Here is a 17,032-nt window from a genome sequence, read left to right on the forward strand (position 1 = left end):
TTCCCACAGGCTCACAGCCTCCTTTAGGGCATCCCTCTGCTCTGGCACTGAGCTCCATAAGCTGCAGAGGCACGGCTGCCTTACCATGGTCTCACCATKGGCTGCAGGGCAATCTCAGCTTCAGTGCGTGAAGCACCTGCTGCCCCTCTTTCTGCACTGACTTTGGTGTYTGCAGAGCTATTCCTCTCACTTATTTTTATTCTTCTCTTCTCTGAGCACAATTATAACTGCACATTAAATTTTTTTTCTTTATTAAATACATTACCACAGAGGTGTTACTACCATCCCTGACGGGCTTGGCCTTGGCCAGTGGTGAGTCTGTCTTGGAACCAGCTGGAATTGGCTCTGCCAGACATGGGGGAAGCCTCTGGCAGCTTCTCAAAGAAGCCTCCCCTCTAGCTCTCCCACCCTTCCCCCGCTACCAAAATTTGGCCAAACATGCAATGCAAACCCTATACAAATAAACATGTGTTTGTATGTGCTTTGTGTATATTTCTGCTTTCATTCTTTGGACAAATATATTTTGGAGAATGCCACAGAAATGRGTACTTCTACACCAAATACCCTTTCTGACAGCTTCAATCTCCTAAACCAGAAAAACAAATCCGTTCATTAAGAGGAATATGACAGAGCAAACAGTACGCTGATGCCCTAAATGTGTGAGAGAATGATTTATACTCCCATCTTATTAAGCTATTCTGCAGTCTGACACCAAATTAAATGTGACACTCTGCTAAACATTGGCATGAGTGCTCCAGCAGTCTAGAGCAAGTTAAAACCTTTGCTTTTCCTTCCGTGTGCTCTTCTGAAAAAAGACAAAACTAATTATTCTGTAAACTGAGTTGAATCTTGCAAATCCCAACTGTTTAAATGAAGCTGACACATTCATTTGAGATGGCTGAGGTTGTACACTATTAAAGAGCATCAAAATGGCATGAAGATCAGTAAAAGAGCATCAAAATGGCATGAAGATSAGTAAAAAACTGTTAAAGCCCATGCTTAACCATGAGATTTTAAATGCACACAGATGATGTTGAAACAGGATACAGAAATACGAAATAACTTCTCATCAACTGGTGCAGCAGTTTGTCTTATACGGCTGCTCACAATGGCAGTAAAAGGCACCAACATTTTCCATATGCATTAGAAACTTTCTGTAGGTTGCAGTATGCATCATCAGCTACCTGCTGCCTTTTTGCCTWATACACAGAGGATGTCACACATTTTTTCAGTGACCCCCAGGCTCTTGAACTGTCTTGCACAAGAAGTTACTACTCTATAAAAGGACAAAAAAATTAGAATGAACTCTAAATGAACTACAGATAAAAATCTCCTCTTTTGGAAGCATGCAATATTAAACTGCTTATTTTAGCAGCAATATTTTAAAAGYTAAAACAAAAGAATATKCRTTGRCTGTTAAACCTTTTACAATCTAAATATTCTATCCCTGGCTTACAGATGTAGTTTCATGTATTTCTGTGTCAAAATCTTGTCAAACATTTTTCTCTCAATGTTTATTTTCTGCATTTTTMCCCAGTCTGCTCATAGTAATCACCTTCTCAGAGGTCAAATGACATATTTAGATATGGGTCATTTAGCATACCATTATTGCAAATATAACATATGGCCACTGGGTAATATTTTTGTCAAGTCATAAGAATTGAATTTCAGTGTTCATTCCCTATCTTCCTGTGAATGTAATCCATACAATAAAATTACAGCTAAGTAATTAACACAAAAAGCAGTTTGTGCAATATGCTGCAGTTTACTGTGTATTAAAATAATCATTACTCAAGACTTTGGAGGACTGTTCTCTTTATAGTAATCAACAGTGACTGTGCACTTTTTTCTAGGTCTGAGATGAGCACTCAGATTGCTGCGATTAACAATTTCATTATCTTTAATCATAAATTTTTATTATAATTTTTTTTAAGTACCAAATCTTCTAAACAAGTTGTGCCATTTATGAGGATAACTAAAATTTTGAAAGACATTTTGTAAAAATTTTTAAGTAAAGCAGGGAAACTGAGCTAGAAAACATGAATAATATGTACTGAGTTCCCTGAGTAACTCTTTCTGTATTAATATCTGTCCATGACACACTTGGCACTACATCCTTTCCCCACTCATATCTTCTATCCATGAAAATTATTTTCATCAGTTTGTCTATGTYAATGTCCCAGAGGACACAACCAACCCACAGACACTCTGATGAAGCAGCTGCCTGCAAAACAGCATTAGTGACCGTGACTGGTAGGTTGTTATTTCCCTGGATGTTTGTAGGCACAAAAGATCCTGCATGYACCCACTGCTTCTGATTTGAACAGCAGGCAGTTTTGTTCGTGAGGACAGCGCCAAAAAGCRTTCAAGGTGGATCATCTTCCCTCTTTATTACAGACAAAGCCAGATCATCTGGGAAAGCTATGGACTATTTAGCATTTCAGACAAGAAGTCCATTTATATTCTGTAGAATCCCAGGAGATTTGGGTACATGTCTCAACATGTATGTCTCAAACACGGAAAGCTGGATGGCTGTGGAGCCCAGAAGGGATTATTGGTAATAACAGACAAGAATTGTTGGTAATAACCAAGGATTGTTGGTACTAACACGGTGTGAGGAAGAACAAGRTGTGTTTGGAGGAGGGGCTATATGGAGGCAGGGGCACTTTACCAGGACAAGTTCAGTTTCTGAAGCACCGCCCAGTACAGCGCTCTCTCTCCATCATTTTTTTTTCTCTCTGTCTCCGTCTGTGTCTCCGTTTCTCTCTCACTGTGTATATATATATATATATATATATATATATATATATATATATGTGTGTGTGTGTGTGTGTGTGTGTGTGTATGTGTGTGTGTGTTAGCCCTTTATCCAAACCTCACTGCCATGTGTTTATAGAGTATGTTCAGGAGCTGCAGTATCAACTTCAAGACTTTGTGGACCCTCTAACCTTTGTCATTCCGTTCGACCACAAGCATTTACAAATCTTGGGGTGCTCCCTTCCCCTCGAGGATGCCATGCCACATCCTAGGATGACGCTTGGAGTCTAGGAATGCAATTATATAGCCCATTTCAGAAARAAAAAWAAATCAGTCCATCAAGTAAATTAACAGCTGTTTCTGTCTAATGAGGACACGTCCAAGCCTTCGGAGGAGCAGCTGAGGGAGCTGTGGATGCTCGTTATGGAGCTGTGGATGCTCCGGGGGAGCCCCATCGCTCCTAAACAGAGGCTGTAGGCAGGTGGGGGTCGGCCGAGCCCACCGGCGGGCCGGGGCGGGGGGGTGGGGAGCGCCCCCTGCAGGGCCGGCAGTGGTACGCTCCGCCGGGTTTCCCGCCCCCGGGGGCGCGCGSGCTCGCTTCAGGTGCCTGAGGGCCGCGGCGTGAGGGAGGTGGGAGCGCTGGAAACGCCTGCTGGTGAATAATTGCTACATGCAATTAATATCTACATCTTTCTATAGCTATGTCTATGTTTCACTGCCATGTGCAGCGAAAAAAATTGAAAGCTGAAATATCAAAATGGGATCATCTGCTGCAATAGTTTAAAAAGTGGTACTGGGAAAGCATGGATATCAAGGGGTCAAAGAAGCATTAAAGGAAGGTGTCACTTTTACAGCAGTCAAAACCACAGTTTAAATCTTTAATTTTCCCCCGGTGACATAACTATCGTTCAAAACAGAGTAGGTGGCTYAACAATAATGTCTTTTGGGAGACAACATGTATAATAGTAATATGCACAAAAATAAGAGTGATTAGGTTTCTTGCTGGAAAAAACAACATTAATAATACAACATTATTTTTAATTTACTGTTTCAGTTCAGCAGGAGTTTTGTACCCGGTGGCACTGTTGCCAAGTGCTTAGCACATCCTGTCTTTCGAGAAAACAAATGGTGCCATAGAATAAAGAAACACACAATACCGCACAACACAGCAGCTCTCTCAACTCCCATCCTCTCAAAATGTGGAGGGTGAAACACAGTTGTAAGATTATAATGAAAAAAGGGGTGATACTGCCCATGATAAGGATTGGAAATGTCAGGAGTTAACGTAGTTTACATTTAGATTATCATAGTTAATATTCACAGTTTGCATTTAGATTATCAACTAATAGGATATTTAGATGTGTAATTGTTTTAAAACTTTGGCATGAACAAATTTTTAAGACCCCAGTTTAACAAACCATTGCATTGCAGTAAATTACAAGTCATTAGAATTGCTAATTTAGTAAAAAAACCCCAAACCAAATTATTCTAACTAAAAAGCATTATTTTTTTTTTTAATGTTTACTATATTTTGAAAAATGGTTAATTAAAAAAAAAACTAGGCTTTGGTTTATGAGTGAGTTTTAGTCTCACAGAGTAAACAGTGGGCACAAGAAAAAGAAGTATTAAACATGCAGAACCAAATCTTACTGCTTTGGTAAAGAAGTTACACACACATAAAAGATTGTAAATACTGAATGACTGAGGGAGTAAATCAGTTATGTAATTTTGGTTCCTGCTTAGCATTGTGCATTTATCTCTCTGTTTCTGCCTAACTGTACTGTGAGTATTTCTGTCTGGAATCCCAGTCAGTTTCTGGGTAGTGAACACATTCTGACTTCTGGCTCATCTCTCCAATTGGAATTCTTCTGTTATTTGGAAAAATGCTGTTCACACATTACCACATAGAAATTATGATTTTGTTTGGACCACATGGTTTACTGGTATTGGAATTTTTGTCTCATGAACTCTGATGTTCAGAGATAATTTGAMATTTTTTGGAAGCATTCATGTTGTGTACTTGAGATCCATATGTTGAAGATTCTGTAAGTAGAATTTATAAAAATAGGAGTTGTGTTAAAAACCTGGGACTATATGGGTCCCTTTCAAAATACTGTCTTTTTATTCTACAGCAAGGGTTTTGTGTTGCAGTGTCTACCACTAATTTAACACTTGTTTAGAAGAAATTATATAGGTACTTTTAAACCTGAGTAGTTAAGTATTAGAGCATCACACACGTAAAAGATGCTTCATTAATATGTGCCTAGTGCATTATTCTGTCTTTACAAGTGGAACCACATTAATTTTTTAATTGCAGAAAAATTTCCAAATTCAACTACATTATCAGTTTGACAGATTTTGCTTGGACTTTCTGACATTCATTGTATTTCCTAAAAATGCAGAATCGTAAGTAGGATGAAATTTATCTTCACATGCAAAAAATAGTTTTAATTTTAAAAAAAAAACTGTGTTCTGCTTACATTTGTGCCTAAGAATTTGTATACTATGAATGAGAAATATATTAATTCATAGATCTATTTTTATATCTATATAGTGATCATTTGATTATATGATCCAGATACAAATGAATCATAGTAGTCAAGAAACTATGAAGAAAACCAGTGTGGTGAACCTTGATAAACTTTTAGATGACTTCTCAGAAATAGAAAAGGTAAGTGAAGAAGATGAAAAATGTTGAGACTATCATCTATAATTATTATGGGAGCTTTGAAAAGCTTTTCAAGCGTAAATTTCTCAAGTGGTATCAGCTTATGTTTTTGCCTTGTAATACCTATTTTGGAAAAATGTAGTGATTGCATTTTGTTGTCATAGGAGTGAATTCTGTGTAGTCTAAGAAACATTTGTTTATGTGCTAGAATTTTAATCATGCAGAGACCAATTTGGCTTCTCAGGAAGGATGTGGAAAGTGTTGAACGTAACAGTACTACACTGCTTTCATGGAATCACWGGCTCATTTGGGCTGGAAGGGGTCTTAAAGACTACCTAGGGCCAACTCCCCTTCTGTAGGCAGGGACGCCTTCCAGTAGACCAGCTGATCTAGTGCTGGGGTAGCCTTTCAGAAATCATTCCTTCTTCTAGAAAAATGTCATCGCCTTAACAGGAACATGAGTTCTTACATTCCATATGCACTGAGCTTCCTTTACTTTATATGTGTGTCATTTCTTAAAAGATTGGTCCACTGAGGATAATCAGCACTGTATTTCTTTTTAGACCAATGTTGATTGGCTTTCTGCTGATTTCCTTATGAACAAATTATTAGAGGTGGTACAGGCATTTGATAAATAAATTTAGTATTTCTCTTGGAATAAACTTATTATACCAGTTCCTATTCCACCCACTGGTCAAATTGTTGCTCTGCAAGAGCTATGRCAGCCTTATATGCAAAGCGGTAGAAAGAACCTTGCAGAGAATTGATCTGGACTCTGTGCTACAGAATTGAGAGGAAAATAGTTTATAACTCATGATGTACATCAGCATTCTTACTTCCACAGGGTAAACTGGGAATAGCACAGGGTCTAAAGTCTAGCATCATTCTTCTTTATAAAGGAATTTCCTGAACGGGAAATAGTACAGGCTTGTGACTACAGTATTGTTGAATTGTTAAATTTTTTATTCACTGAAAACGTAAAACATGTAAATATAGTCTTTTTCAATTGTCTAGAAAATATCAGAAATTAATGAAGCAAATAACCTACTGATTCATCAGCTGGAAAAATGTAACAGATTGCTAACATTAAGCCAATCAAAGGAGGAATCAATAAAAGAGGGTAAGTTATTTTTCAGAAAGGTATGATTTTTGTGTATGTTCTAGAAGTTTTGAGAAATATTTCTATTATTTTCATCCAAAAATTATAATGGCAAGGATCTAAGATATCATGGGAAAAGCAGTAATGCCTAATCTTGATTCATGTAATGAAATCCATCTCATAGTAATTATTAATATTCATGTTAATATGTATGTTAATATTCATATTACTAATAATAATATTGTGAGGATTCAGACTGTTCAATGGAAACTAATAAAAGTTCATTCACCATTTAGAGATGGAAATTATAAGTCTATAATCATAATTAAAATGTTGTGAAACCAAGGGGGAATTACATAGAAAACAATAAAATCAGGACTTTTTGTTTTACTCTAGAACTGTTTTCCKATGAGTATTTGAAATGAGAAACAATATCTATTGCTTAGCCACTGACTTGTGGTTACTTATTCTTCTGTAGCATAGCTGAAAGGTGCATATTTTTGTAGGACTTTCATCTCTGGGAAGTCAACCTGCTGCAAGTTAGAGAAGAGGGTAGGAATAAACTTAGCTTCACACAGGAGTAAGATTGTCAGTTGGTTTCATTTAAGTCTTTATTGGGCATAATCASAAATTAAGTTTTGAAGTTGAGCTATTGAGTGAGTGACATTTGYTTATGATGATGATAACCCCTTAGATAAACTAAGAAATTCATTGTAGAGGATGACAGGGAGATGGAGACCAGTAGCAGTGCRCATGGGAAGCATTTCATATAAAAAGATGTTGATCTTAGTTGGTTGCTTCTCAGGAAAGGGATCACGGTAGCCTTGAACAGTTCTCTWAAAGTACTTATGTTCTTTTAAAATATCACTAGACAATGAAGCAAGCACTATGGTAGGCATGATTATGGAAGAAAAAAAGAGAAGTAAACATTGTGACTCTAAGGTCTGTGATTTTCATGTAATGTTCGGGTCCACACATCTCAAAACAGCCAAAGGAGAGCTAGAAAAGGTAAGAGAGAAGGAGGCAAGGCTTGATGTTGTCAGGGAGGAGCAAGGTACAAAGAATCAGGAACCATGGATGTAGCGGCTTAACCATGCAAGACTCGCTCCCACTGTACCCACGCAGGGCTGGCCCAGCAAGGACTGCCACAGTCAGMCAAAATTCTGCATTACCAAACAAGTCTGTACTGATGGGAGTGACCCAGGAGGCTGAGTCAGAATGGAGTTCAGAAATGGTAACAAAGGCCAGACATGACCCAAGGATCACTACTTGGTCCCAAGTGATGGGTTAGGTCTGATATCAAGCCAGAAAATAACTCCCTAGCTCATGACCAGGGTCTGGTATGTGGCTGCCACATTAACTGCAGCATAAGCCAATGCCAAAAGCCTCAGCTTAAAAACAGCTTCCAAGGAAAGGAGGCAMAGCCATTGTTGAATCTCCTGCCAGCTTTTTTCAAGGTCACCATCTATACTCTTGCTAAGATGGCCTTGTGGCCAGCCAAGCACCCAGAAGGTGTGTGGGGGAAAATGCRCTTGGGGCCTTCACCAGTTTGGTCATGGTTTTGGAACATCTGAAGGAAGACTTCAGTTGACTGGAAACTTTCTGGCCAAGAAAAAGAATAGAGCTGATATGACTCATAGCTGTAAAATTGTGAATGGCACAGAGAAAGTGACTACAGAATGAATATTCTTTGCCTAATGTAATAAGAAAACTAGACGGAAATAAAAGTTGTGTATTGATTTAAAGCTGACCAAAAGGAAGAACTTTTCCATACAATAAAGTTAGATCAATTCCACATAATGCTCAATGGATCAATTCCACAAAGTGCATTACAAAAGTATAGATTAGTCCAAAATAGATTGGAAAAAAATCATGGAAAAACACTTAATGGAACTTTTAAACACCAAGACGGTATCTCTCATTGTCTCCCTTAATTTTTAGTTTTGGAAGTTGAGAGGATGCGCTAAGGATAGCATTTATCCAGCTTTTTTCATCTTTCCTGAAGTATCTTGTAGTGCRTATTTTGAAGTGGCATAGTGAACTGGATGGAACTTTGATTTGAGTCAGAAACCCTTGTTTGTCTATTAAGCACGAAAGTCAGACAGTGCAGGACATTCAGACAGAAACAGAAGAGGCTTCTTCATTGATGCAACCAGAAAGTAGTGGGTTTGTATAAAATAGTTTGTAAAAAGGGAAAGGAAAAGATGGACAAAAAGAAGAAACAATTCTTACTGTAAAACCTATGGGATAAAAGGTAGCAGAGAAAGTGAAAGAGACAAATCAGGAAATCAGAGCAGTTTGAATGACTGCAACAAACAAGTGGAATGGACTGAAAACAGATCAAAATCAGAAGAGAGAGAGACCCGAGCTTTGTAAACAGTAGTGCCTCACTTTCATGTGATAAGAGAGAAATTATTCGATAACATAGTTATGCTGATATAACTGAAGAAAACAGCCTGTGGAGCTTCTTTCGAAACATGTGTTGGAAAAAAAAAGCGTGGGTGGCAGAAGCCCAAGTAAAAATACCAGAGCAATCAGCCTGAAATATGAACTAATACTTCAGCAGCAGGGATAGTCGGGAGAAAAACAAATCTCAACAATATTGAAATCACAGGAATAGTGCAGATATAGACAGGARTCAGAATTGCTGGAAGACAAGGATCCTGGTCAATGAGTTAGAGTTGTCACAGAGATATTAGTAGCATTGACAAAAAAAAAGTGAAGAGCAGGAACTTAGAACAATGTGGGACATCCGAGAGGTGATTCTGAAAGCTACTTGATGATAAGGAAGTAAAAATTATTAAGATGCCAAAGGGATAGAACGTATTTAGAACTAAAGACAGTTATCATGGCTACTGTGTTAGGTTAAGCTCAGAGAAGTTGTGGAGTTTCACCTGCTGGAACMATTCAAGAACCATCTGGGTGCAATCCTGTGCTCTGGGATTGCCCTTCCTGAAGAAGGAAGTTGGGCCAGATGACCCAGCGAGGGCCCATGCTGTGATTCTGTGTTTACCACTAAGGTAAACTATTAGGTTAATGTGCTTACCAATTAGGTAAACCCTTCAAATATCAGGGCAAAAAATGCTTATAGTTTTACGGTTTGAACTGTATTAAATTTTGGTGCTCAGAAAGCAGAGTTTCAAAAAATTGTCTTGGGCAGAAAACTGACATAAAGTGCAGCAGGTGCTGTCACAAGAACCTTTAGATAAACAGTTTGCATGTTACTGGAGATAAGTAGAGCCTGTAAAAAGTGGTGGTGACATTAAGAGCATTTCCAAAGGGTGTGAAAGGCTGGTGTAGTGATTATGAATAAGTAAGTCTATAAGGTTTCTAAATCCTCTTTCATTTTGCAAATGATAGAAATCATCTTTTAACCTTTAACCTGCTGACCCTTCAAAAGGGGTAATAGCATATGTGTGATTCTGTTCAGAATCAGAGTACTAAAAAATTTGCATCTAATAGTTCAATTCTTTATAAAAACCTTTTAGAGGGTCAAACACTGTGGGATTAAAAAATGCCCCAAACACTCTTAAATATTGATGGGGTTATAAAGGAGTCCTCTGCAGAACTGTAAATGGCACAAGGGACAAAATACAGCGTTATTATTTCCAATCTTACTCTGGCAGTAGTTATCTGAACAGATTGTAGTTGTAAGAGTGGCTTTTATAGAGTGGTATTTCCACTTGTGGCTTGGAAAAAAGATTTCTCCTAGCCTTATGTCCCAGACTGTTTCTCAAAACCCAGCTCAGCCACAGTTCTTAAAAGCATCTTCTGAAGTGTTGGTCCAAAGGCAACAGAAATTGCTTACAGCAGAAGAGCAGGAAGAAAGTGGGCTGTTGAAGAAAAGGCTATTGTTWCACTTACCCTGAACAGTTTGTGGCTACTAGTAGTATTGGGGTGGAGGWTATCCTGGCTGAAGAGCACCTTGTTTTAAGAAGATTCCTTGATATCCTTGATTGTCAAAAGTCTTCCCCTAGAGCTGTTTAAAGTAAAAGAAGATTGGAAATTCTGAAGAAAATTCAAAGGAAGAAAGAAAACATCTAAAAATCAAGGGAGGTAGTAGTGAAGCACTTATACTCAAGGCAGTAAAAGAAGCAGCTTGGCCAGTGTATACTTAGTCTAAGAGATCATAAATTAACTCAATTTTCTCTTGATACATTCTTTGTTAAACAAAGATWAGATTCAAAACAACAGCTTTTGTTTTGTGTAAATCATTGCAGATCCATTTATGACAGATACAAGTCTGGCATCCTTGTTTTTTGCTCCTAAACCTTTTCTGTGGTGACTAAATAGACTCTTCAGTTCTGAGTTAAATTCTGATGTTGTTTTCTGAAAGAAAGCAATCACATTTTTGTCTATGTAACACTTAAGGAGGTTCTATTTAGCATCTTCAGGGTTGCATATTTGTTTATTTAGTGTTTCTAAGGTGTTAAAGGAAAAAGTGGTTGATGTGATTGCCCTATAAAAAAAATCAATTATAAATGCAGAAGATCACTTAAGCTGTTCAGTCTTTCTGCGAGTAGGCAGTATTACTTAAAGGGAAGGAACTACACAAAATCCATAGCAGATGTTATGCCAGTGATCCACAAAGCTGCAAACATTTAGAAAAATTCTGCTTTTTWTCCTTAATATAGGCAAGCAAAACTTGTGGTTACCCTGGAATTTTTTGCATTCATAACTGTAATTACGTATGGGATTTGCCAAGATATGTCCTTTAAAGATAAGAAGGATAAGCAGATATACTTGGGACTGAACAAAGAGCAGCTTGCTCTTAAATAGTTGTGATTCYTTTTAAAGACTAGCTGCTGCTATAGTGTTCACTCAGATGTCTTTCCAAATTGTGCATGAAATGCAACGTCTGAGTTTATTTCCATACATTTTCAAATGGGAGAAAATTTGTAGTAGAACTAGTTGTTACAAACGGGAATGCTGATCTAGTCATTCTGTCTTTGAATAGGATTTTTCCGCAAATGCCTTTGATAAAGCGCAGGAACTGAGGGGCCGGCAATGTTTCTGTGCTGCTCATGCTCCCTCTACTGGTTTTTTTTTGGAAGCATGGAACAGGAAAACGTGTCTGGCTAATGTACTCGGCTGCATGAAAAGCTGATTTGATGGAAGAATAGGCTAATGGTCAAAAAGACTGAGCAGAAAACTGAATCTATTAGCTGGGATCTTAATTCATCTTCCTCACTCCATTATTTGCAATGTAATCTTTAATTATATGACAGACAGTTTTCAAAATGGCTTTAGTTTGACAAGACAAGAAAGAGTTATTCAGCCAACTTTTGTCCACTGTGGAAATTAAAAGCCACTTAACAAATTCAGTGGTATTCTGGAAAGATAAWTTTTTTAAATAAGCAATCTCAACTGTAGGGCCTTCACTGTTCCCAGTTTTTGACTGTTTTGTGAATCTACTGRTAAATTCACAATGAACACAAGGGATAAAAGTTTTATTTAATGAAAACCATATCCTGTATTACAGGAAGTACATATTGTGTTTGAATATTAAAAATACAGTTTAAAAAATAAAATTATGGAATACAAGTATGTAACTGGTAACAACTTGCATGTATAATCATGTTTTATAAAATGAGATAATGCAGATATAGCACATATTCTAAATCTCTCAAAGTTTTTGTTGAGCCACAAGATGAATGTTACATGCATCAAGAGGGTAAAAAAGGAGTGAGAGACTGCAATGAGTGGATACTCCTGGTCTTGTTAAAAAGCATATTAGCTAGGAAATACTGTCAGGAAAGTAAGTCTCAGTTTCATTAAATACATGAAATTGCTGGAAGGCTCATATGGAAAACTTCTGGTATTGCCCAGGAAACAAAGAGATGCTTGTTTTCTGACTAAAAATGGAAATACARTAGTTTTATGAAATTGTTTGTATTGCTTCATAAAATTGATTTTAATCTATCATCAAACAAAAAGCTAAAATTAATCAGTAATCATGTAATAATGATCTGAGCTACTTCTACAGTTAGTAAGACTTTTAGCAATATTTAACCAAAATTATTATAAAATATTTGAGCAAATTTTGTAAACAAAATGTAAATCTRTGAAGACACTATTCAAAAATACTGGATCTTTTATTTCTTTCAGAATGTAGTACTCTGCAGATTGTGATAAAGGGTCTAACACAAACCATTGARAACCAATGTAATGTGAAAGGTAAAGGCAAAATACGTTATTTTATATTTGCTATGCTGTAATTTTGAATGAGCAGAAATTTAGTTTTTTATTTATGTTTACTGATTTTTTTTAGACAGAGATAGTTACTGGCAGACAGAAAGGAAAAAGATTTATCTAAAATCAATCTTGTGCAATAATAAATTCTATTGCCATTATCCTACTTAGAAACTGCCTAAGGAAGGTTCTTTAAATCAATAGTTGAGCTTTAAATTCATTTCAGCATAACACAGGCAATTTTACAAAAGTGGAGAAAGTATTCAGGTGTTGGATTGCAGACTATTCAAGTGTTTGTGCATACCTTTATCACTTAGCTAAATCAAAGTGTCTTAATCCTCGGTATAATGTTATTAAATGTTGTTGCTGTTATCCACATATACTTGACAGCTGCTAAWTTTTACTTGAACATAAAATATGTAAATATTTGCTCCATCTTTGTACAACAGCTCAGCAGTTCACCATGTAGTTAATTTTATAACCATTATGTGTTCATGGCATATTAGCATATGTATTTATAAACCTCATGCATTGGAAGTATATGGATGCATTTAATACTCAAACAGATATTAATAATAAAAAAACATTACTTCTTTTCTCTGAATTCTGTTTTTGCATACTATCTTCCAGTTTTGGGGAAACAAGTACTTAAACAMTTGCATCTTCCTATTCTGTAGAAACTGTTGTAGACATGATGATGGTATTTTATTTTCTGAGTCAAAGAATTTTGCATATAAATGTTGTTGAATGCCTAATTTATCAGAAGGCTAAAGACAGTTCCAAGTGGTAATACCAGGYGAGTATTATGATTTAACTCTGATTTTTCTTCTTAAAAAATGGAGACTGCCAGTGTGTAGTTCTGTAATGATTATTATAATGTCCATGAAAAAGTTTCTAAAAGTTTAGCCAAGTCAAAAAATGGAAGTAATTTCCGTATTCTGCATTCATGCTAATGAAATTGTCAAAATGTACTTTTTAGTGTACCATATAGTCTTTATTTTTCTAGATGAAAATGATAGACTGAAGGGTACTATTCACATCTTGGAAGATAAATTAAAGACTTGTGAAGAGGTATGTTATAAATTATTATTCTTTAGGTAAAACAATAGTATTGTATCCCTATTGTATTGTATATTTTTTTTTATTTGGTTTGCTATTAATACTATTATTGTTGCTTTTCTCTTAATGTTTATCATGTGTAAAAAGAGCAGGGTTGTTCTCATGATAGTGTCCATACCAGAATGTGTTAGAAGAACTTAGATGTTAAAACTGCCTTGATGCTGAGAGCTTTGGCTCARTCTAAGATGGACTTGGGTTTTTTTTAGCTGCATTTATCTTTAAATTCAGCTTCAACTTCACAATTCTAATCCCTCGCATTAAAATAACTTTTTGTATGGAAATAAGGTTTTGACATTGAGGATGCCTGGATGTACTGCCAGAGAATCAGGAATGGTCTGAATTTTTTGTAGTTTCTTCAGGTATAAAGATTACAAAGATAATAGGTCTYTACTTCTTATGTGTATCTCATAACACATTCCATGTATGATCTCTACTTTTTATCWATGCCACTCCTTTTTGCAAAGGAGGTAAAACCACAGCCTAGTCATATTCTCTGCTGTCATACTTCTCTGTGTGAAGAGATCTGTTCTTCTCTGTGCAGATCTGTTACCTGTTTAGGATTAGGAATCTCACTGCTGATTTCCTTTGCCTGTGTTTGTACTATGAGTTAAAACTTAATTTTTATACCCATAGAGCTGTTACCTTGACAGTTTGAGTAAAACAAGAATAATGCCTTTGAAGCATGTGAGAAACTATTATTCCATCCATTAAACATGTGTATGAGCACAGTGGRAGATCCTGGTGCTGTTCTGAAGGCACAAGATTATGTCCTCCTATACCCTTACCCCAATCAGCAATTGCCTTTGGGAGTGCCCCCAGGCATTGCTCTGGTGAGTGGCTACCTATCTTGTCAGAAGACTACAATAAGAGCTTTGGACTGAGCACCTCCACAGTGGCAGCTATGGACAATTCCTTGATAATTCTGAAGTAGTTCCTGGAGTAAATTTATAATTGGTGTGTTCAAACTTTGAGTATCAGTGCCRCCAGCATCACTGCTGCTGGTGTCACTGATGTGTCTACTGCTGCCAGCATGAAGTTGTTGGAATCCTTGGTATAAGCAATACTCACAGAATTCATACTTGAATCWTGCAATCCTAGAGTCAAAAACCCACAAAGGTGAAACTGTAGTCCCTTAACTAACTGCATCGTGTCAGATCCCAGTCTAGGGAACGGAACATTACTTTTGCATTTACCTGTTCTCCTAAGAAGTACAATTTCTAATTTTGTATTAACAGATAGCTGCAATGCAATGAAATCTGCTACATTTTTCATCTGTGGACTTAAGCCASCCTGTGTAAGAAGTAATTGGGCATTTAAATTAACAAGATTGAGGATAAAACTAGAACTGAAAATTATAGAGTACTGTACATTTTTGCATGATGGCAAAAGGCTAAGAGTACATAAACTGCAAGATCTTTATAAAACATTTTACATTCACAGAAATATAAAGATCAAATTGAGAAACTCATGATAGAAATTGAAAACAAAGAKGAAGACCACAAATTAGAAATAGCACAGTTGAATTGCGATATAAAGAAAAAATGTAAGTTCTCTGAAGACTGAATGCTTTAGCAATGGGTAAAACATCCTGTAAGCTGTAGAAGCTACATTTCATCTGGGATAAATTCGACTTCTTAGTGGAAACATGCGAACACTAGAAGCGGGCAGTGTTTAACAGAATTTTGTGTTTTCTGARGACAGTAGCTAGACAGTGGTAATGAAGTAATAGTAAAGCAACGCAGGATAAGCAGAAATTCCCATATAGTAAGAAGAAATGCTGGGAATGGGGGCCTAAAATTTTGAAGGAGTAAAATTTTGGGTTAAGTGTTGACTGGAACCTTGCTTTGAACTCTAAGCTGGACTGCTGTTAGAATGTTCAGTCTGTGTTCAGGAGACCAGGACATTATTTTCACAAATAATACTGCAATGAGAAAAAACTGATTTCAATGTTCATTTTCTCCATTAGAGCATAACCTTAAAGAATAGGACTTTTTAGTCACCCATATAGCTGCAAACTACAAGGAAAGTTTTTGTAAAGTATGATGCTTTTTTAAAAAGGCACCATCTTACTGGGGTGAGATAAGTGTGGCTTTAAACATAGTTCCAGTAAGGGTTTTACTAGAATGAAATTGTCTTCCAGTGAAATGCTGACCGAGCGTTCAAGGAAGTTTTGGTATTTTGCAAATTATGTTCATTTTTCATCTAAACATCTTCTAAAATTGTAATATTTGGTGTTACTCTGTTGCTAGTTGAATTAAAAGAAATGGAATATAAAGAACAGAGAGAGAAAAAAGAACTGGAAATATTAGASCTAACAAGACAGCTAAAAATTCAAAATGAAGAGAAGCAAAACGAAATAATTAAACTGCAGATAGAGGTATGCATTAGAAAGCTGACTTGAAAACGAACTGGGCCTTGGGTAAACTTCAAAGAGACAGTGTACTGAAAAGATGTTAATTAGTACTTAACAAACTAATATGGTGGAATCTAGAAAACTCAGTTAATGTCTTTACAAGGRTCAGTGGCAGAATCTCCCTTCCACAATGGTAACTGACTCARTTCTGCTCAGGAATCAGGAATCTCCCTATGCCTACTGTATAGGAGACTGAAGGTTGCTCTTTTTCCAAATCAAATTAATTTGAAACCTTTTTAGGTTTTAAGCTATAAAAAAATTCAACAATGTTTTCTGCTTAACCATCTTGGGTTTAATTTCTGAATGCTGCTAATGTATTTTGCTAATAAAATTCCAACTAAAAATTCTAATTCTGCAAACATTTAACCCAGAACATTCAACATGTATTTCATTGCTCAGGTTTTAAACAACTCTCATTATAGAAGGGACTCAAACCTTTCACATATCAAAAAAGAAATCAGATGTGAAAATGTTCAGACTGAGTTATCCTTGGAACATAAGAGAAGAATGATGGTTTCAGAGGTTTTCAGATCCTCTGTATTTTCTCTTTCTGTAGACATGTGGCTGAGAACCTTCAACYTTTTTTTCAGATACATCTTTTTTGTCTACATAGTTTTCATTTATTTGTCCTACTTTGGCAAAATTTTGAGGCATTTTTTAAGAAACGTAACTTGTAACTGCATTCTTCTTTAAATAAACATAAGTAGCTTCATTTTTCTAGGATTAGTTAGTAGAAAGGCTTACTGCTAATGCCCTCAGGTAAAAAAAGAAAAAAAAAAAAAAA

General features: G+C 36.3%; 1 protein-coding gene across 1 annotated transcript in view; it reads left to right on the plus strand.

Moving 5' to 3' along the window:
* Nucleotides 1-5,341: 5,341 nt before the first annotated feature.
* CCDC152 (coiled-coil domain containing 152) overlaps nt 5,342-17,032 on the plus strand; it is a 12,588-nt gene continuing 897 nt past the window's right edge. Inside the window, exons 1-6 of the mRNA XM_057364731.1 lie at nt 5,342-5,428; nt 6,440-6,545; nt 12,633-12,701; nt 13,723-13,787; nt 15,276-15,378; nt 16,085-16,212. Coding sequence (XP_057220714.1) covers nt 5,342-5,428; nt 6,440-6,545; nt 12,633-12,701; nt 13,723-13,787; nt 15,276-15,378; nt 16,085-16,212 — 558 coding nt within the window. The remainder of the gene's footprint in view (nt 5,429-6,439; nt 6,546-12,632; nt 12,702-13,722; nt 13,788-15,275; nt 15,379-16,084; nt 16,213-17,032) is intronic.

This window comes from Malurus melanocephalus, unplaced genomic scaffold, assembly GCF_030028575.1.
Source record: "Malurus melanocephalus ecotype Western Australia unplaced genomic scaffold, MMel_1.1 scaffold_41, whole genome shotgun sequence".
NCBI lineage: Eukaryota > Metazoa > Chordata > Aves > Passeriformes > Maluridae > Malurus > Malurus melanocephalus.